The following is a 22500-nucleotide window of genomic DNA, read 5'->3' as shown; positions in this document are numbered from 1 at the left end:
AGCCCCCCCTCTCTCTCTCTCTCTCTCTCTCTCTCTCTCTCTCTCTCTCTCTCTCTCTCTCTCTCTCTCTCTCTCTCTGCATTGTTTGGTTAGGATAAGGATGCAGGGTTATTATCTGATCAAGCTGATACACGTTTCCTGATGGAGCCTTTTAACAGATAGGCACAATGATCACTAATGTGACTGCTGCAACTTATCAGACTTTGTGCAGTTTTGAAGAGCATTAATGAGTGATGAGAGGAATGCTTTCAAGAGTCTTTGTTTCCGCAGACCAGTGGGTGTGTTTTATGTGTGTGCTGTCAAATGGAAGGACTTAAGAATGCAACATGAAGGTAACATGCAGGCTAAAGGTACTGTATACAATGTGTGTGTGCAAGAGATTGCATGAAAAATTTTAAATGATGCTACAAATCGCCACATATGGTGGTTAGGTAGGTTTTCAAGCATGGTAGCTGGTTTGTGCTGGTTTGTGCTGGTTTAAGCTGGTCATGTGCTGGTCCTTAGCTGGTCATGTGCTGGTTTAAGCTGGTCCCAAACCAGCACGACCAGCTTAACCAGCAACCGACCAGCTTAAACCAGCACAAACCAGCTACCATGCTTCAAAACCTACCTAACCACCATATGCTATTTTTGTGGGTTTTGATATACTTCATAGATTTGAGAATAGGTTCTTCTGACTTGACTAGGCAATGAGCAACAACATAGCAACCACCCAAAATATCTTCGTAATCGGACAACAAGACCCTGAGAAGCACCCACAATACCTTTGAAAACTTGCAACTGCATAGCTATGTCCTAACAAACACTACAAAGACCCTAAAACTGCATATCAATATCCTAATAGCCACCCAAAATACCCTAGCAACTGCAATACAACATTCTAACAATCATTAAGAACACTCTGCATAGCAACATTCGCAAAACACTTACAACATCCTATAAACTCCAAAACAACATTCTAACAACCACGTAGCACATCCTAGTAACTGCACAGTAACATCTTAACAACCTCTCAAAACACACTAGCAACAGCAAAACAATATCCTAACCACCCCTGTACTGGGAGCCATCAAGTTTTAGTGACAATGATAAAAAAATGCAGGCACTGGCTGGCAACTTTTTTTTTTTAAGTCTAGTGGGCAACGAGTTCACAACCCCTCAGAACACTCTAGTAATTGCACAGTAACATCTTAACATCCCTTCAGAACACCACAGCAACTGCAAAGCAGCATCCTAACAGGTCCGTCTGTAAGATGTCTGCTGAAGATCTGGAAAACATCTACCGTGTAAAAAAATGGGATATACATCCTAGAAGAGGCAGTTTTACAAACATTCTAAATCATAAACATCTTACAGACATCTACCCGGAACTCCCTAGCAACTGCATAGCAACATGCTAGCAAATACCCAGAACACCCTAGCAACTGCATAGCAACATGATATGCAAATACCCAGAACACCCTAGCAACTGCATAGCAACATGATATGCAAATACCCAGAACACCCTAGCAACTGCATAGCAACATGCTAGCAAATACCCTGAACACCCTTGCAACTGCATAGCAACATGTTAATAAATACCCAGAACACCCTAGCAACTGCACATCAACACCCAACGACCACCTGAAATACCCTAGCAAGTGCAAAACATAATCCTAACAACTATCCTTAACCTAACAACTGCACAGCAACATCCAAACAACCCCTCAGAAAACCCTAGCAACCCATAGCAACATCCCCTTTGTATGTGCAAGCGCCGTTCACATATTCTCCAACAATTATGTACAATTGTAATGAACTTGCTTTACACGTGTGCCTTGAAGTGTCCATGTCAAATTGACTATAAGATGACACAAACACACATCAGTTATTTCTCTTCTCCCTGTAGGCGTCAAGTAAATTAGCATTTATAGTGCTTCTGCCTCTTACTCTACTGTAGGTTAGTCTCTCCAAAGCACCTGTTTTCCAATCGCCAGTCTCAACATCTCATCCACTGGAAACGCAATGTGAGATTCCATTTCAAGAGGTGAATATTCTTCTTTTGTGTTAATCGCTCCCGTGTCGGGATTTATGAGATGGGCTAAACCGTTCCCAGTGAATCTGAGCTTTGAATCAGGTTCAAAACAAAGATTAAATTACTTACTGACGGTGACGCAGAGCCAAATCAAACGATTAAACAGCAGCAGGGATGATTTCCACAAGTCTGATAGACCTCTGCATAGACACGTGTCAATAGATTTTGCTTCAGTAGTAGACACTTTATTGCAACTCGTCTGTGTTTTTACATTCTTTTGCACTCGAGTCAATGGATTCTCAAATTCGACGGTTGAAAAATGGATGCTGGAAAAAACGAATCTATAAAAGGAGCTCAAAAAAGAGGCCACTGCTGATTTGCGATTTGTCTTACTGCCAATGGCTCAGTTGCACTGTTTATTTCTCTCTGTCCTCACCATATGCTAGATATTAATTCAGTCTTGATCCCTGTAAACAAGCATGAACACTCAAATCAATCTTTTCTGTCATTAATTGCCATAAAACCAGATTTGGTCTATTTTGGAAACCTCTGGAAGTTTCACTGAGCATTGAGGAAATCTGCTTCAGAACCTTCACCTCTTAAATTCCCAAAGAGAGCGATGATGCCATCTTTGCTCATGTGCACTTCGATTTTTTTAAAGCCAATGCTAATAAGGACGTTAAAACAAATTAAGGCATGTTTTGATAGCGTCACAAATTGAAAATCCAGGGTTTTTTCGCCTCCGTCAAATTTCGTGCCCGCCTAAGTCTCTTGCCACAAATGTCGGGTGTCTTCACTAAAAACACTGCGTGTATTCTGTCAACAGACTGTCATTTGTAACTGTAGTTTTATTACGCCTCTAAGGAGGCGCTGTTTCGTTATCAGCACAGTGAGGCACTGAAGAGTCGCAGTACAAGAGCTAATAGGAGCTGTATTGACTGTGTTTCACGGCTTTTCAGGTAAATATTGTTTGTTTCGCTTGCAAGTACGTTCAATTTCTAAAAAGGTTTCTTAAATTTACGTGGCGTACATCATTGTATAATGTTTTAAGCTGTGCAGTTGGCTCGTTGAATCAGCGTTATACTGCACACAGCGAGTTCGCCAGTATGAACGCACATTGCGATCAGAACGACTCACAAGCAAATGACTCCGATTAGTTTAAACTGTTGAAACTTTTCAGTCACTAGCGAATATAAAAAATCTGTGAATCATTCAAAGCTCAGTAAACCACAAGAGAACGCAGGATGTGAATGAGCTTTGCAAATTTAGTAAGACTGGTTAACTTAGCTGGCTATTGTGGGCTATAAAGTTAAAAAGGATCAAAATTTTTATTTGATTTAAAAACATTTCTGTTTGGTTGAAGAAAAGTAATGTTTTATATAACTTACTAATTGTCATTTTCATCAAATTTTTATGTTAATATGTAAAGTGTTGGGTTAAGCCACTTAAAGGTCCGGTAGGCCTACACGTGCGTGTGTGTACAAGATAAGGATGGCACCACCTCTGCCTCATTTTGAGCCAGGAAAAACCCTGAATTCACTCACTTCCTTTAACTGATTCACAGATACAAAGCTTCTACGAAGCGAATCAAAGCACCTGTTCTGTTCCTTTCCTGTCTGTGTGATTCAGTGTGCGTCAGGAGCATCTCATCTCCTCTCTCAATGATAACAGACCGTACGGTTATAAACAACTGCTGTCTCTGCCTACGATGGTGTAAAAGTGATATTTCCGCGTGTTTGATGCGGGTGTGCGTGCATATGTGTGCGCGGGTGTTCGTGTGTCAACCATCTGCAACTGAAGGCTGCTGGCAGATGTTGAAATGGAAAGCGTGTGATTCGATCTGCTGACAGTCTCTCGTCAATTCTCAGGGGTGAATCTGATCCCGGCCCTGATGAAACCCTTGAGCCCTCTCACCACCACACTTACGCATCACTAGGGCTGTGTATTGGCAAGTGCCTCCCGATACGATACATATCACGATAGATGGGTCACGATACAATATATTGCTATGTATTTCGATACGATACACATTTGCGATATATTGCAATACTTTAAATAGAAAATGTAAAAAGTAGAGCTAGAAATACAACATGCTGTGCACCATGCTGGGTTTTCTGTAAGGATAAGTGTAAAAACATCCCTTACCTCTGCAGAGTGGCCATGATGTGCGATGCATGGACCTTTAGATCAGTGGTTTGGGTTCTCAAACTGTGGATTGCGCCCCTCAAGTGGGTAGCACAGGGGAATAAGGTGGCTCACACAAGTCACTTGGCTGTTGTGGTGCATTACAGTTAAAACACTGAGCATGGGCAGTATAAAAGCCCTGCTTCATCCGTGCTGTAAATGTGCTGGTGTCACATCCGTGAAAGCACAATAAATGTCATTGTTACTTTTCTTAATAAACTTTTTGTCTAATGCACTGCAGTAGCCAAGTGACTTGTGTCATGACTTGTGAAGCCTACAAACAGCATTATTTGATATAACTCATTACTCCATTACTTGTTTTGAAAACCAAAGCAAACCCACACATCAGCTCTGAGAGCTCCAAGCATTCTTATAGTTTTCGCCATGCTTGCTTCCACTTACTTTTGGCCGTATGTATATGACATGAATTTAAAAAAAATACAGATAGTAGAGGTATCGCTATCGATACACTATCGAGAAAAAATATATTGCGATAGTTACATGTATCGATATTTTTGCACAGCCCTACGCATCACGCTGTCAGATCGACCATTACACACTTAAAGTGATGAACATTCTGTCATCATTTATTCACCTTCTTGTCATTTCAAACCTGTATGACATTCTTTCTTCCGCAGAACACGAAAGAAGATATTTTGAAAAATGTTGTTGACCAAACAGCGATGGCAGCCATTCACTTGCATTGGTTTTGTGTTCACACAATAGAATTCAATAGAATAACCGCTGCTCGGTTATCAAACTTCTTCAAAATATTGTCTTTTGGGTTCTGCGGAAGAAAGAAAGTCATTAAGGTTTGAAATGACAAGAGGGTGAGTAAATGATGATAGAATTTTCATTTTTGGGTGAACTGTCCCTTTAAATCACTAAAACACACACACATGCGCACACACACCAAAAGTTAGCAGGTCAGAGCACTAAATTACTGTATATAAAGTCATTTTAGACTGGGGTTGATGTTGAAAACATTGATGTCTTGATATTTTTGGCAAAAATGCGCTGTAATTTAGTGCCATTAGTTTCATTAATATTCATGGTGATGGTTTCAGCGGTGCCCAGAACGTGTTTACACAGCTCAATCACGCTCTTAACAGAGCCGTGAGTCAGAAATCAAATGATGAAAGAGCTGAAAGTAACCTGTTGGTTTAACCCAGTATAACTGAACTGATCTGCAATCTAATTCAATATGATTTATTTAAAAAACATGCTATTAAAAACTTTGCATGGTGAACAATTCAATGGATGAAAAATATACATTTAAACTGAAGGAGGGCCCGAGGGTGGTCAGCATGTTTAAGAACGTGACGTGTCATCTAAAGCAGAGCACACTTTACACCACAGCCCGTGATGTGTATTTGGAGGTGGTGTAAAGCCTGTCTGAGTGTGTGTCAGAGTGATGAGAGAGTAAAGACAGTCTCTGTGATTGCTGTATTCGCTCTCTCTGTAGGGGTGGAAATCCCACAGCGATGGCTATCCTAGCCTGTTTTCTCTCCGAGTGCCTCGCGCCCGCTGCCACGGGTGACAGGTCACTTACAGCTGAAGAATTAGGCCAGAAAAGAAATGTAGGGACAGGGCTCTCTGCTCTCATCTTAAGGGATTCAAGCAAGAGACTGCATGCTTATTTTATACAACACAGATCCCTGAGAATTCATATTCATATTAAAGCCTATAAAACAAAAGATAATAAATAAAGTACGTACCAGCAGTGAGATCGTCACAGTTCACTTCAATGGAGTCAGATGAACAGTCGCTGAACTCGTCCAGGGATATGACGTCTTCTTGAATCTGCAGCCTATATGACAGAATTAAAATGGTGAAATAAATCAGACACAACATTCACTGTTCTGAGACCGTCTTTGACTGGCAGTCATTGTAGGCACCTGACCTGAAAAACTAAATGTTGTTGACAAGACAAGAACTTTTCTTATCAGTATATGTAAATATAATATTAAAAATGAATAATAAAATATACATTGTACATACTGTAGATAGCCGTGATAAAAAATGAAGGACCATTTCAAAATTATTTTCAGTTTTTCTGAACTTTTACTATTTAGAGGTATGTGTTTTAAAATTATCATTTTTGTTCCATTCCGTGAACTACTAACAATATTTCTCCCAAATTTCAAATATAATTATTGTTTCTATTTGCAATTATGTGCAGAAAATAAAAACCTAAGAAAATAACAGAAAAGATGCTCTGTATTTTTTCAGACCTCAAAACAAGTTCATATTCAATTTTAAACAATACAACAGTAATATGTGTACATGTATTCAGGAAAAGTTCTAAAATAAAAAAAATTATGTGGTTTTTATCACTGTTTTCACGTGTCTTGTCATGCTGTCAGTCTTTCACGCTGCTGTTGGATGACTTTATGTCACTCCTGAGGTTTGATTTGATTGAAATTCAACAGACACTGCAAATTTAGTGCAAATTAAATTTGCTGAAATGGACACAATGCATCTAGAAATGATGATTAAATTAAAATTTGCTCTCTTATTTTTTCCCGCGGCGTTATATTGTATGTTTTTATCTATTTCTATTATTTTATGCGTTTCATTAAATATCTATGTTAGTTTCATAGAAAAAGACTAACATATTAATTCTTTTCATTGCAAAACTATCATTTCATTCTTAAAAAATGCTTTTTTTTTAAATGCATGACTTTGGCAAATTATGAAGAAAAAGAAGACAGTGAGAGCTCAAAATAGATGGGAAATCCATAAATACGGTTTAAAAGCATCCCAGGATCACACCGCAAGAAGCTGGTTGATAAAATGACAAGAGAACATTTCTGCAAATTTTTGGCAGTGGGTGACTATACTCAAGACTATAAAATGAAAAATAGTTGCAATTCATGTTGGATTTTTGTGTTACTCTATAGTTTTGAGGACTTACTATTATTTTTTACTTTCATGTATAAGAAATATAAAAAAATGACTAAACTTATGAACTGTACATTTTTTATTAATATTAATATTTTGACAAACAAAAGGGTAAAATATCACACTGATATACTGCACGACATACAATGCTTTAAATCCCTTCATCTAATTTTAACCATTTTAATTCTGGTATAATCTGTTTATGGCATGGTGTATGTTTTCACTAAATATTCAAAGAAAATCTTTAAAACTTAAGAGCCATGGTTTATATTCCTAAGCAAATGTTCCAGTCATCCTGATGCCAGTGTATCCGGTGCCCACCGGCCGTCCACTGCCTGAGTCATCAGAGCAGATAATTCAGAGTGTGTCTGTGCTGGTGGGAGAAGCTTTTCTTGCCTATAATTCGCCCCAGAACTCCCAGCGGGCACACACAGAGCACGAGAGCGAGACAGACACTTAAACCGCATGACCGATTCAGAGCTGGAAACATTACCAGTGAGAAAAGGAGGCTAATCTGATGATGGACTGTCACGTCGCTCCAAATAGAATGAAATGGGTTGAGAAAGAGACAATGGATGGATAAAATGGTAACAGCCAATATCAGGCAGTCAGAAACAGATGAAGGAGGGTAATTGAAATGTAATGTGGGAAAAGATGCCAACTAGGGCTATAATAATATCAGACGTCTAATAAACGATGATCGTGGCCAAAAGAACTCACAATTACGATATTACCATGATATCTACCGAAATGTTGTATTTTTAATAAATAATTCTATCAATCTTCAGATTTGTACATTTTTTTGCTTTCTTTTTTGGCAAATGAATCATACTCAAAATATGAGTGTAGGGCACAGAAAGAGAGTTTCCAAAACCATTTTTTCTGTGAGTTACCTGTATCGGAACGGTGCCACGGCAGCCATATTGACCTTCGGTGTCTGTTTGGCCTTCAGCAGGTCGACGCTGCAAGCATCCTGATTCATGCCAGTCGCTGTGACCTCTGGATTTGGTCTCTGTGGGACCTCTGGACTGAGGTCATCCGGCGTGCACATCTCCTCATCTGAGAAACTACTGGAAGCGCTGTTCTGCAACGATACTCTATCTCTCCGAACTTTGAGGAGACCCGAATCTGCATTCGCAGCTCCCGGCCTCAGATTTTTGTTACCAAATCTAAACGAAGGGATTCCTGTCCTGCTTTGACTGCTTAGGGAAACGCCGCTCTCGTCTTGGCATTTGGGGCCTTCTGAGATCGTGCTGTTACCGTTATCTAATCTTCCCGCTTGAGAACGAAAGCTCTGGATGTTCTTGTTGACGTTGGACCGGAGGTCTAACAAACTTTCAGACCTGGACCCATCCAGAGAGCCCCTCAGAAGCGGGGAGTCTTTCCGTCTAACTTGTGGACTGCTTTGGGCTGATCTAGAGTCTTGGATGTGTATTTGAGGTTTGGTGGCAGAACGTTGTGGGCTTCCTCTCAGCAGCAGATGCTGGTTCCTCAGCACGTCTCTGGAGGAGACAGGAGAAGAGCTGTAGGAGGTTCGATTGCTCCCGGGGATGTGTGTGGATGGTCTCTGCAGGCCAATGCTGGTGATTTTGGGCTCATGTTTTGGGGAGGGGTGTCTGGTTCTGTGTAGAGGGATGGCAGAGCCCGTCTGGGCCCGTGGAAGGCTCTTCACGTTCACTCCTGCACTCATGGCGGGACAGAGTCAGCCGCTGAGAAAAAAGGAACAGATATCATGAGGGCCTGAATCAGAGGGTGTTGCCATTCTGTTTTTATTCATGCAAGAATATTTTTTAAGGTTGACCTTTGACATGCAAACACAATGTCAAACACAAGAGTAAAAGGTGCCGCTTATGGAAACAACACAATACAATACTTTGTGAGAAATATCTGCATTTGAGACATTGGTCAGAATATATTCATGATATAAACAAACATAATATTTGGGTTGTAAAGTAATTTAATTTGTTGAAGATAAATTGGTTGTATGGTTTTATATTTCTGGTTCCATTTGAGATGTATACAAAGTGGTTTATGTTATATCTATTGATATTTGTTGGATTATGTAATATCTCGACACAAAAAATGAACAATTCATTTTTAAACTACGCTTATCAATTATGGTACGAATCGAGGTTTAAGGACGTGCTTTGTAACTTTTGCCACTTAAAATATGTTTCAAGCTGCAATCCATAACTTTTGCCTCTATCACCATCTCTGTTTGAAACATGAAATTGCATGTTATTGCACATTTCCCACAAACTTATAAATCACTATTATAAGCTTACAGTTAACTTAAAAGTTCCTAAAAGCTTTTAAAAGTTTAAAAGTACTATGGTGGCTGACACAGAAACTAAGATGTTGACATATTTTCACTTCTTTGCCGAAGGAGATAACGCATTTACGAAACACGCTCTGTAGAGCAGTTTGTCCGTTTAGGGCTCCTGTAGAAACAACATGGATAATTTCATGTAAGGAGACCCGCGGTGAATGTATATAGAAATAGCTCATTCTAAGGTAATAAAAACATAACGCTTCATTACGTAAGGTCTTTATACACCTCTGAACACATAGTTATGTATATTATTTCTGTCAATAGATCCACCTTAATATCACACATTGCGCCTTTAACAGCTCTGCAGCTTTAAATGGTATTTTTAAAAACAAAGCTGGCTTTCATATAACTTCATAACCTCGTGATCTCCCTAATCTTATCTTAAACTTTCGACTTATGTATGTGTATTTCCACAATGGCATCAGTTTACAAGATGCTTTATTTTTATATTATACTGTATACATACACAACATTTATAACTGTATTTGACACATTTATTGAAAAATAGAACATTACTGGAGTTCAAGTCACTGTGTTTCAGTTAACAAAAGTTTGGGATCCACTGGTGCACAGAGTGTCAAAGAAAGCTTAGGGAAGCCAGTGATTTAAAGAGATGAAGACTAACTCTATTAGACTAACAAATTCCCAACTGTTGCATTTAAACCCACAAATGACATGGACCGTTTAACCAAATCTGGGAAAATCTCCTCACAAGCTTTTCTGAGGCATTCGGTAAAACTACGCCAAGGGGAAAGATTTGGCACGGCTGTTTAAGAGTCTCGTGGAAGAATACGAGATAAAGGAGACTCTATTTGAAATACAGGCTTTAGCATCAAAATGAGTGATTATCTCAATCTCATTTTGTTAAGCCAAAAAAACTTCACAAATACTGTAAAGCGCCATCTGCTCTGCAAAATAAATTCTAATAGCAAGTCATGTCGAGATTAACTGTGGTTGAAGGTCCGAGGCCTTTAAACTCCTGCCAGTTTAGCCAGTCTGGCAGATACAGTTGTCATCAAAGTCTTTCATTTCAGCCCTCAGACAAGCCCTGTGTACCTTGCACAATTCCATGGTAACTGTCACACAAAACAACAAAAAAAGTCCAAGAAAAACTCAATCCATCAAGCTCATGGCCCTGCTGTAATCCACAATTCATGTGAAAGGTGGCTGTTTTCCTACCGTTCTCTGGCAAATGAGAATCACAACATGTGTTACGTTTCAGACACTGTGAAAGACCCCACGAGTGGTGGGAGTCAAGCCGAGACTACCGTGGTCTGAAAAAAGTACGCAGGAGGTTTTACCCCAAAATAAAAATTCTGTCCTTTTTTATTCACCCTCATGTCATTGAAAACCTGTCTATGACTCTTTCTTCTGTGGAACACAAAAGAAGATATTTTGAGAAATGTCTCAGTGGTTTTGTGTTTATACAATGGAAGTCAATTGGGATCAGTGTTATTTGGTCATCAACATTCTTCAAAATATCTGCAGAAGTCATTCAGGTTTTGAATGACATGAGGGTGATTTAATGAAATAAATGTAATTTTTAGAATGGGTTGAATCTGAAAACGTCTAGACTTTTTTACAGGGCGCTTTGCAAAAAAATCCTTTACATATGTTTAACATGTCACAAGGCATAAAATGTTCTCGCTATTTGTTATATTTCTTAAATATAACAAACTGAAACGGCGGAGACACATTGTCTAATAAACAGAGCTAAAGTTGTGTTCCAATGTAATTGTGCACCTGCTCTCACCTACAGTCCCATCGCAGCATAAACCCATCAACTGATATAAGACAGAACATTAAGTGCAACGTGAGAATTTACAATTATACTGCCACCTAAAAATACAGTTTAACCACTGATTTGTGCCACCTTTCTCCCAAAATAAATATAATATAGAAAATGAGATTTCAAATGAAAATGCGCTGAAAACCAGGGCCTAATATTTATTAGTTTCAATGCGACCATCTTGAAAAAAATGTGTAGAAAGTTGGAAATATCTTTTGTGATGCAATATCCAGTATGAAATATTTAGTTCAAAACTGATCAAGCGTTTTATGTGATATTTATGGCTTTTTATTATTTATGGCTTTAAAAGCATGATTTTCTGGAAAGCTGCTTTGAAACAATATGTAATGTGAAAAGCACCAAATAAATAAAAATATGACTCGCTTGACCTTAATATACAATCCAAAACAGCGTACAGAAACATAAATAAAACTCTGCCAAGATTTAGTGACATTCCAGAACATACAGTGCCCGCCACTATTATTGGCACCCTTGGTAAATATGAGCAAAGAAGGCTGTAAAAATAAATCTGCATTGTTTCTCCTTTTGATCTTTTATTTAAAAAATCTACAATATTCCAACATTTCATTAAAGTAAAACAATTTGAAGTGGGGGGAATATCACATTATGAAAAAAAAGATTTTCTCTAATACACCCTGGCCACAATTATTGGCACCTTTGTATTCAAACTTTCTGCAAGCTCCATTTGCATGAAAAACAGCTCTGAGTCTTTTTTTTTATGTCTGATGAGGTTTGAGAATATATGGCAAGTCATCCGAGTCCATTCCTTCATACAGAATCTCTTAAGATCCTTCAAATGTTGGTGCTCTCTTATCTTCAGTTCATCCCACTCATTTTCTATAGGGTTCAGATCAGGGAACTGGGATGGCTATGGCAGGATCTTGATTTTGCGTTCAGTGACACATTTTTTGTTGATTTTGATGCTTATTTTGACATATTTAACTGTGGACATGGGGCACTTTTTTATCCCTGTGTGACCAAACCTATCTTGTGTTATTGCTGCCTAAAAAAACTCTTTTTCATTTCAAATGGCCATAGAACCCAGTCCTGGTTGAAATTCCAGTATGGCAGATTAATATGGTTGAGTTTGTTTTTGCATGAGAGCAGAAGATTTGTTTCTTGTACAGTGTCCCAATTTTTACATCCTTCTTTGCGCATATTTACCAAGGGTGCCAATAATAGTGGAGGGCACTGTATATGGTACAAATGAGTTACATTATGCTAAAAAGTAACTTTTACTTAAAGGTCCAGTGTGTAACTTTTTGGAGGATCTATTGACGGAAATGCAATTTAATACACATAACTATGTCTTCAGAGATGTATAAAGATCTTACATAATGAAGCGTTATGTTTTTATAACCTTAGAATGAGTTATTTCTATCTACAGACACCGCGGGTCCCCTTACACGGAATTCGCCATGTTGTTTCTACAGTAGCTCTAAGCAGACAAACTGCTCTAAAAACGCATTTCGCAAATACATTATCTCCTTCGGCAAAGAAGCAAAAACGTGACAACATCTTGACAGTCCTGTGTCAGCCACCGTAGTGCTTCGAAAGGGAGGGGTGAACGATGGAGTGAGCCGTTGGTTGCCATTTGCAACCTCACCACTAGATGCCGCTAAATTTCATACACTAGACCTTTAAGGTTTCATTTATAAAGTGACATTTTTATTTAATACAATCCTGCTGGGTTAATGAGAGACCATGACCTACAATCACAAACACCTGTAAACAAAACAGTTATATTAAGAAAGTTATATTAATTAAGTTTTATTAGTTATATAAAAAATATTAATAATTATTAAAAGTTGTTCTTTACCTGAACATCCACTTTTAGCGCTACTGAAACTGACAGAAACCAGTAAGATAATATTCCTCAATGTTTTAGGAGCTTTTTGCTGAAGCAGCGAGGGAAACAGATACATGAGCAGACTGTGTGTCTACCATGTGATTCTAAAATCGCATGATCAACAAAAATCATCTCTGTTTTTTTCCATGGATTAAAGCATTAAACACGCCTACTTAAAGGCGGCATGCAGTCAACCACTAAGAAAAGCAGTAATAAAAATATTAATAAAAATATATTCACAATTCCAGCAATTATCAATGTCGAAGAAGCTGAAGTGGGAAATGATGTTGTAAATTTTGTATAAGAGGTAGTTAAAGATTGCAAGTTGTGACAAGTTATATCTTCTAAATGTAAATATGGTCAGTGCCCAGCACACTTGATCATAGATATCACATTTACCCATATTTATCATATTTGTAGATTCACATTTTTATACCAAAAGTCAAAATCAAATAACAGGGACTTGATTTAAGTCAAAGCACTTACATCACAATACAACGGTTCATATCTATAGGTGTTTCCTGTTTTCTAATATGAACTTTCTCATCCAGCATGTAACCAGACGACAGGTGCAGTATTATTGACAGCGCACTTCAGAACCTAGGCTAACAGAAATGTGGGTCAACAGAGCTATCAAGAGTTTTCAGGTTAGCCGGGCCAATCAATCTCCTAAAACCACATAAAGATCAATGGTGCGCCTCAAAGCTGCTCTGTTAGCAAAATTAACAAAGCCTGTTTTTTAATTATAACGCTGTAATCTGTCATTGACATCTGGCCAACTATTCTAGTGCACCTGGAAAACTGGATTGATTTGGTTAAAAAGACATATTTTTCACTGAAATGGTTTGCTATAAAGTGCAGCTAATGTTTAATGAAGTGCAGAATACATCTGATATCAAGGCCCACCCACACGCTGTAACATTTCCATTAGTCATCACTTCACGAAGGGCTCTCTAAGGTGAAGTGTTATTTCTAGTCTCTAAAACCAGAAGCTGGGTCTAAATATCTATAATCACAATGAGAAGCTGTTTAATTACTCTCATTTAATTGGTGTCTCAATGGCACTGTATCTTTAAACCCTGCATTGGTCCAGCCCTCGACAGTGGGTTGTTGTAAAAGGAATGAGTCAGTGACAAGCTGTAAACAACACAAAATAGGCAAAGTGATGGCACAGGAACCATTCACACACACAAGATGTCTTGGGATTATGACCTTATAACAAATCTGTTGGACCAATTGAGTCTGGCTGCTGAGGTTATCCAATCTAAGACAATACTGCGGAAACTATTGCGGGTCAGATTACGGGCTAATATGGCGTGACTGTCTGTTCCTCTGCCTCTGTTTATCTGTTTCCAGCTCAAATTATATCATATTTTATTTCAAAGAGAAGTAAGAGTAAGGCAGAGAGGAAATATAAGGGCAGGTTGTGTATGGCCAGCGGACAAAGACTATGAGCCTATTCCATCATTTTCTTCTTTGTTTTTTAATAATCCTATAAATGTCAGGTGAGGTGCGGGGGTGCTCTTGAAATGCTGTATTAATAATCATTAGGTGTCCAGCACTAGCAGATGGGGACCCTTGCCTGGTCTGTAATGCTATGGAAATTTCCACACTGAAAAAATCAGACACATGAGTAAACACACAGGGTATTTCACACAGATTTTCAAAGCACATACACACATACAGAACAAACAAATATGGGATAAGATGTGCAAGTGGGCAAACTGTTAACCTTCAAACTGTGCAGTTTAAACAGTACAAAATTCATGTCACATAAATATATATTTATTAAAGGTTACATACAGCTGCCTGTAGCATATGAGAAAAAAATCTATATATTTTAAATGGTCGTTTGAAAAATAATCAAGTAAAATAATAATGCTGTTATATTATTCATTTAACTGTATTACAACTTTATTTTATCATATCATTTTATATAAACCGAAAATAATACAAAGATGCTAATTAATTAGCATCCCTTTAACACATGGGTCTTCAACCGGGGGTCCAGTTTTTGTTAAAAATGTAAAGCATGGGTACAGAAATATTCCAACCAATGTTCTCTTTAAGCTGCGCACGTGCGCGACCGCACATTGCAATTTTAACCTGCTTGCGTGCAGACATAAACATCCATTCAGGCAGAAGAAGCGATAGAAGAAACGTTACATCTGCATCATAAAAACTGGTGGGCCTAAATCAAATAAGTACCAATGTCTTTCTTTCAAGACTGTAGGTTTAGAATCAGTGCATTCTCGGTCTCCCCTCCGATAAATTCAGAGTACGCATGAAAGGAGTTGCGTGCAAATAAAGTGCATTCTCATATGTTTCTGAACTTCTGTTCAAATTTGTTAAAACTGTAAAGTGCTAATTTGACAGCCAAATGACACCACACCGCTTCTGCATTGTACACTCTGACGGAACTATCGTACGTGTTTAAAATTCAATGAAACGCGCACCTTGTACTGATGGTGCTCGTCAAACAAGTTGCCCCAAAAATATTGCAGACTCATTGCATGTTGCTCTCCTTAGTCTGATATGCTCTGAGTCTGCAGTAAAAACTCTTGAATTTTCCTATAACAGCCACGACAATGCTGATCCACGAGAAAGACAACGGAGCTCAGAATTATAAAATAGCGGTGTGTTCTGCAACACACAGAGAAGCAGATGTTTTTAAAACGTAATAAAACGGCCTGATTTTACAACAGAATGCATAACATCCAGAGACAACCTCTACCTCCACTAGAATAGTCTTTGTGCCATTAAACAGGGTCAGTCATCTGTTTGAAGCCTTAATAAAAAAAAAAGGTTCAGGATAAGTAAATGTTTAACTTTCCATCTCACAGTAAAATGAAAATGTATGATGCTGCAAATTCCTTAAAATAATCAAACAATCTATATTAACAATAAAAATAATACACAGAAAAGTATGTATGTGCAACAACAATAACATGCATAATAGTGCTAATGTAATGTCTTAACATAATATTGCTGTTACAATAAGGGTTGTTTCTATTTAAATAGCTCCGTTTACACATTTAGTATAAGGGGGTCCCTAGGGGTTCCATGCATCTCTCATCTAAGGGGTCCTTGCCCCGAAAAACGTTGAAGACCCCTGCTTTAACATATTCTGCTCTCAAAAATGCTGTAAAATAATCTCTGTTGTCTGCTTTCCTACCACCAGGAAACCAATGGAAACTTGCACAAACCGAGACTGACACACTAGCTATACATACACCTCATTACAGCTACAATATATAAGTGTTATCTGACGTGACTATCAAAATGAGTGCACATCAAAATTAGGTCGAGTCTGGTCAGGCAAACAGGCCTACTAGATTAACAGCAGACCCTTATTTGTATGGAGAAAGTAAACTGTGCAATCTTGTCCATTCATTAATGTGTTCCAATGACTAGAAAAGGAGGCACTGCTTCCTCAGTATCTGTGTGAAGTCTGCCATCTGCTGGCGGCACAAGAAATGGCGCAGCACACAGAACAGTACAAGATCTAATTTTCAATAAATACTGTAAAGCATGAAACACATTATTTCATTCTGATCTTTTCTGTAAAAGACAACGAGTGTCATCTACAAAACATGTGAGAAATCTGTGTGAGTGAGTACAAACGTGTAAAAATCCACATATTAAATGTTGGCAAAAACACAACAGAGCATTATTAGCGTGTCCTTGTCGAGTAGGTATTTGTCAATAACTCAGCAAAGAAATATAACTGGGGTGTATCCTTACAAAATTATTATTTTTGTTTTAAAAATAATGTATTTTTAATACAATAAAATAATTTTAAAAATGATATAATAATTGCAGAAGTAACATGCATAATTATTTCTTTCATTTTAGTTTCATTTTAAACTTTCATTCACATTCATGTGAAATAACTTTCAATTTATTTCACCCAAAAAACAACCCATTTCTTTATTTTTTTTTCTTTAAATATTATTTAACAAGTGAGCTATGTTTGTTAATCATTAGTCACATTAAAATGTTTTTACTAACAGAATGTTTCTACTACCACCTTAAGACTTTATTGTTTGCTCTGTTAGATAAAGTGCGAGAAACGTGCCACTGACACAATGATGCAGTTAATCACAAGCCGCTGTGTTTTCACTCAGTGAATGACCGCGTGACTCATGATGCCAAACACAATAGACACCCAGTCGGGGGTCCCTCGCCCTTAAACTGAATTAGATTCACTTCAGCACACCAGTTCACATTCACAGCAGTTCAAATCACCAATGCCTGTCTGTCATGGTTACTGTGGTGTGACTAAGCTCTTCTTTATTGTCATTATATAGCCTGTGGGTTTGTGTGATGGTTAAAACTGACCTCTTCCCATCAGTTGTCTCTGTCGCTTATCCAAAGCTCCTGAAAGCCTATGAAAGGTAAAATTGACCCTAATTTCCCATTAATTCTTTCAATTACCATCGCTGTGTATTTGATGTAGCCAGAATATAAAGTCCTTGCTGTAAACAGTATGTGTGATCCCTTACAGAAAAGACTTTTTCACACTTTTTTCCAAATGTAATCACATGTGTACAACGTGTGAAATGTGTGTTTGAACATTTTCCTAAATGTGAATTCCCATGCGAAACACATAGGATAACATGTAAAAACCCATGGGATGACATATGCAACATGTGGTGACATGTGAAGAACACGTGATCACAAGTGGAGCCATATCACCACGTCGCACGATGTCATTCCACGTGTTTCACATGGGATTCACACCAAAATGTTCCAAAAACACACGTGATCACATGTGTTTTTTGCACATGTGAATTTCGTGTGTCTTTTCTGTAAGGGATAGGAAACATTAAATTAAAAGGGATGGATGCAAATATTTATTCCTTCATCATTTAAAGCCTACTTACAGATGTTACTCTAGAAACCCCGTCAAATGTCAACATGTCATCCATAATAAAATATAATAACCCACAATACAAAATAATAAAATACGACGCATAAAATGTAATATTCGCCTGTCACTTGGTACAAGTCTTCAAATTGTGAACACGGTCAGTTTGTTTAACGTGATCGTCGATAAACAAAACTATGCAAGGTAAAAGAAAAATACTAAAGGACTAAAGGAAATATGTGTTAAAGATGAACATGGTTTGTGTGAATCACTAAATCTGTTTGCCAGTAGCAAAAGAGCATTGAAATTCAAAACATTTTAAAACCAAACACTCAAACCATAAAGAGGAACCAATTTAGTTTTGTAAAGCATAGCAACTTGATCTGAACATATCAAATATATCAACAGCAAAAAAATCCTCAAAAATATATGTACGGTTTAAAAACAAACAAACAAAGACTGCAAAAGGTCTGTGTAACTACAAATGATCGTGTGCTGAATTAGATATTTTTAATCAGATGTCAAATCTAATACATCTATACCATACGCACCTCTGCATTTCATGGTAATATTAATACATTCTGCTTTATGATTTAGTGCCATTTTTTATTTACAATGATGTACCTTTAACATTGATCAACAGTTCTGTTAGGTCACCAATTGATGTCCGTTGTAAATTTCCTAAGTGGGTCCTAAAACAAACCCAGCCAAGAATCACTGTAAAATACACTGTCTTTTATAAAACAATAAAAAAATTATGAAATCACATGACGGTGACAGTCTTCTCTCTAAAAATGTCAACGAACTCAACAGGATTCTCATAAGGACAGAACGTCTGGTCAAAATGACAGCAAATTTTATGAACACACAACTATTTGTATGTCACAAACCATTGTATTACTCAAGAAACTATTCACATTTCAATAAAGAAACATCCAATAGATGTTAAACCGATTTAAGAGAGTTACGCCTTACCTTAATTTCTCGATGAATTCACGTTTCTTCTGAATGCCGTTAAAAACCGCGGGCTGTATATCCGCTATGCGATCTCAAGAAACAATAGGATGTTTTTTTTCCTGAATTACACTTGCATCCTTTGCCGTGCTGTTCCAACGCAACCCAGCGTCCACTCGGAGGAAACAGGAAGTTTTCTCACAGGGCAACAATGCTCTCAGCCAATCAACAGTTTCCAATACTTTCAGCTCACGGATGTCTTACTCATTCAGAAAGTTTATTGTTGAAAGCTGACCTAACTCTGAAGTCACATCTGTGGTGGTCATAATCATAACATGACACACAATATTTCAAGACAATCCTACCCAAAAAAAACATCAAACCCATAACGCTGTAAAATCAAGCAGAGAAACTACAATCACGAGAGCTGTACTCACACCGAACGAAAGTGTGGCTCTCTATGGAAGTAAACACAGGCTCAGTGTGTACTGCGCTCAAACACTACGCAGTGCTCGTGCACGCTGTCACACATGCTGGGTCCCTAACAAGTGTCACACTGACTCATCCATTCTGCACTGACTCACTATGACTGGCTCCTGAGAAGTGACCCACTCATCCGACCGCTTTCCAAATGTGATTCAAAACTTCATCCCTGCAAACCTCTTCCTGTTTAAAACAAGAGCATCTCTCTCATCTCATCTCACTGCCGTGACTGCGCTCACCCTGGAGGCTGTCTCATACCGTACATCTCTCTCTCTCTCTAACGTCATACCCCTCCTGCCGCAGTCCGCCTGCAGTCCGGATCCTTCCCCCTCCCTAATCTCTCACTTTCTCGCTCTCTTTCTGCCAGTAAATGGACCCGTTGGCTGGGTTCCTGCTCAGTGTGAAATATTAGCTCTCTTCTACAGCATCAGCTAGCCGGACCATTAGGAGGATGAAGCAGCTGAGCAAATTCACGATGTGTGTAAAAGACTAAGAATGATGATGAAGTCGTTTGAGATGTAGCAGCTATGACAAATCCTATTTTTGTAGCAGATGAGATATGTGTCTCTGAGAGAGAGAGAGAGAGTCGGGTTTTGCCAACGGTGTCCCGCAAGGATAGTAAAATGTGAAATCACACTGTATAAATAAAACAACAGAACAACACAGACTCTAATATTGTGACCGCTAGTCCTAAAAACAAGGAAGACTCACTCAACTCATTCATTACTAAAAATGTCCATTGTTTTTGGAGGACCATAAACCATAGTCAGGGTAGATGCCATATTTAGGCACAGAAAGGCATTGTGGGATAGTTGTACAGGCTGTTCAATGTTGTACTTTCAAAACATGATTCCTGGAATTATGAAAGAAGCAGATATTATATGTGTTCTTCAGTGCCGAACAACACTGTTTACATTTAATCTGTCCGGCCAATGTTGTTACATTAGCAACTATTACATTTTTGAAATATTTTTGATATAAGATCAAACGGACAAACAATGCAGATGCCTTTGCTCATATTCTCCAAAGGTGCCAATGTTTTGCCCACGATTACACGAAGCAGTTTACACAACTAATTGATACTAGGTTTTATTAAAAATTAAAAAAACTAAGTAAAGTAGTCAAACTAACAGTACGTAAATTCAAAAACAATGTATTTATGCCTTATAAACAATTTTTTTATACACTGAAAAAAGGAACTTTGATACTTGTCCAATTTACTTCATTTAAACAAGGTTATTCAATTTTTCAATTCCCAGCATGCTTTAAGAGTAAGAGAGTAATATCTTGTTGTATGTGTTCTTAGTAAAGACTAAAGAGTGTTTTTCCGTTTGTTATATTTTTGAGTTAGTGGTGTGAAAATCTATTTTTATTGTCTATTTCTATTTTTGTTGATTATTATTGTCTTTTCGTTTGCTATTTGGGCAATTCCAGCGTTATGGACGTGACATTTTGCGTTATGGACGTGACATAAAAATGCTGAGAGAATGAATTTGTTACGATTATATTGATGTGACAAAAAAAGGACGCGGTTTTTGGGAGACGATAAACTTTGTAGGATTTCTGTAAAATAAAAAGCACAATCCTGAAGCAATAATACCCAATGAATGGAGAAGGGATGCCTCTTTATAGAACATAAAATTGTTACTTTACATTCATTTTCATGTGTCCATTTATGAGGAATATGTAGCGTTATGGATGTGACAATCCTGAAAATGGCACTTACCTGACTATGAAAAATCATGCACTAAAAATAAAACTAATGCTTTACAAATTTGAAGAGAGATCTCACATGGGTATTTCAACCACCAAATGTTAAAATCTGTGCTGTTACCATAGTGAAAACCGCTGGTAAAAACCTAATTTTTTCGTGGTAAGGTTGACATTTTCACGGAATTGCCCATTTGCATTTAGTTTTATAGTTCTTTACTTATTTGCCATATTCTCTATTTTTCATATCTTTACAGTCCAGTAATTTGTCTTTCTCGTGAAGAGCCAACAAAGTAAGAATTTCATTGTACCTAGTACATTTGACAATGAAAGACTTGAACTTGAACATTGTTCAGAAGAGCATTGGCTTGGATTAAGGCTGTGGGAGGTTACACTTTTTTAACTTGAATTCCTGTTAAGCTCTGTTAACTTAAAATCTTCTTAGAAAACATAAATGAAAATGTCATGTCATATTAACTAAAGATATTTGAGAGCTTAAATCCAAATGTGAACTTATAAAATGTTAACATAACATCAATTGGGCAACTATAACATAAACATGATGTAATTTTATGTTTATTCACCTGGTTTTCTTTTAAAGTGTAAAATACTGATAAAGGCCAATGATTTACATCAGAACTCATAAAACAATAGCCCAATGGTGACCAACAATGTTTTAAGGGCATTTTTGACTTATTTTAACTTTCATTTAAAAAAAAAAGTTAGGGAAGGATATACGGTTTCATGTGGCTCCTCCCCTTTTTACAATAGCCAATAGGATTTAGTTTACCTTACAGCCTGGAATCGATGACAAGCTGAAGTGCAGAATGATGTCATACAAATTGAATTACAGAATGTCATAAAAATGTCTGATCGGTACTGGTAGAAGTAAGAGACTTTATGTTTTAAATGCTTTTGGCCCGGTTTCGCTTTTATAAAACTGCCTTAGAAAGAAACATTGCGAGTGTGCACCTTAAGACAAAACAATGGCACTGAGATATCTTTTTAAATGTGAATTTTGTCAGTGTTTTGGAGCACACTACTTTATATTGTCGATATCATTAAGTCTAACATACTGTATTCATACTAAAAGCCAAAGAAAACCGTACACTTTGATTTGACATTTGCCTATGATTGTTTTTAGTCAAAAAGACATTCAAACACAGCACATGAACCATTAGAATTCTCCTACAATCTGCATAATGATTTATTATTCAATAAATCCGTCTGCAAGCACACCGAGCAACATATTGCCTCATTATCTCTGACACTTGCCCTAACAAAAAAAGCTGAATCAGCCCCCAGGGTGCTTAGCATATTAACAACAACCCGCTTCATCTCTACATATTTAAAATATCCACTTCGATCTCTGTAATTCAACATCAGAATC

General features: G+C 37.6%; 1 protein-coding gene across 3 annotated transcripts in view; it reads right to left on the bottom strand.

Annotated features, from left to right (window-relative positions):
- nav1a (neuron navigator 1a) overlaps positions 1 to 19655 on the bottom strand; it is a 121453-nt gene extending 101798 nt beyond the window's left edge. For 2 of the 3 annotated variants that reach the window (XM_057363211.1, XM_057363212.1), the window contains exons 1-3: positions 18939 to 19655; positions 7996 to 8811; positions 5917 to 6008 (exon numbers count right to left, since the gene is read on the bottom strand). In XM_057363211.1, the coding sequence (XP_057219194.1) occupies positions 5917 to 6008; positions 7996 to 8792 (889 nt within the window). In that variant the 5' untranslated portion in view covers positions 8793 to 8811; positions 18939 to 19655. The remainder of the gene's footprint in view (positions 1 to 5916; positions 6009 to 7995; positions 8812 to 18938) is intronic. The other variant, XM_057363213.1, reaches the window with a different exon arrangement.
- Positions 19656 to 22500: the final 2845 nt, after the last annotated feature.

Source organism: Triplophysa rosa, linkage group LG21 (assembly GCF_024868665.1).
Source record: "Triplophysa rosa linkage group LG21, Trosa_1v2, whole genome shotgun sequence".
Classification (NCBI taxonomy): domain Eukaryota; kingdom Metazoa; phylum Chordata; class Actinopteri; order Cypriniformes; family Nemacheilidae; genus Triplophysa; species Triplophysa rosa.
This window is presented reverse-complemented; position numbering and strand designations above follow the sequence as displayed.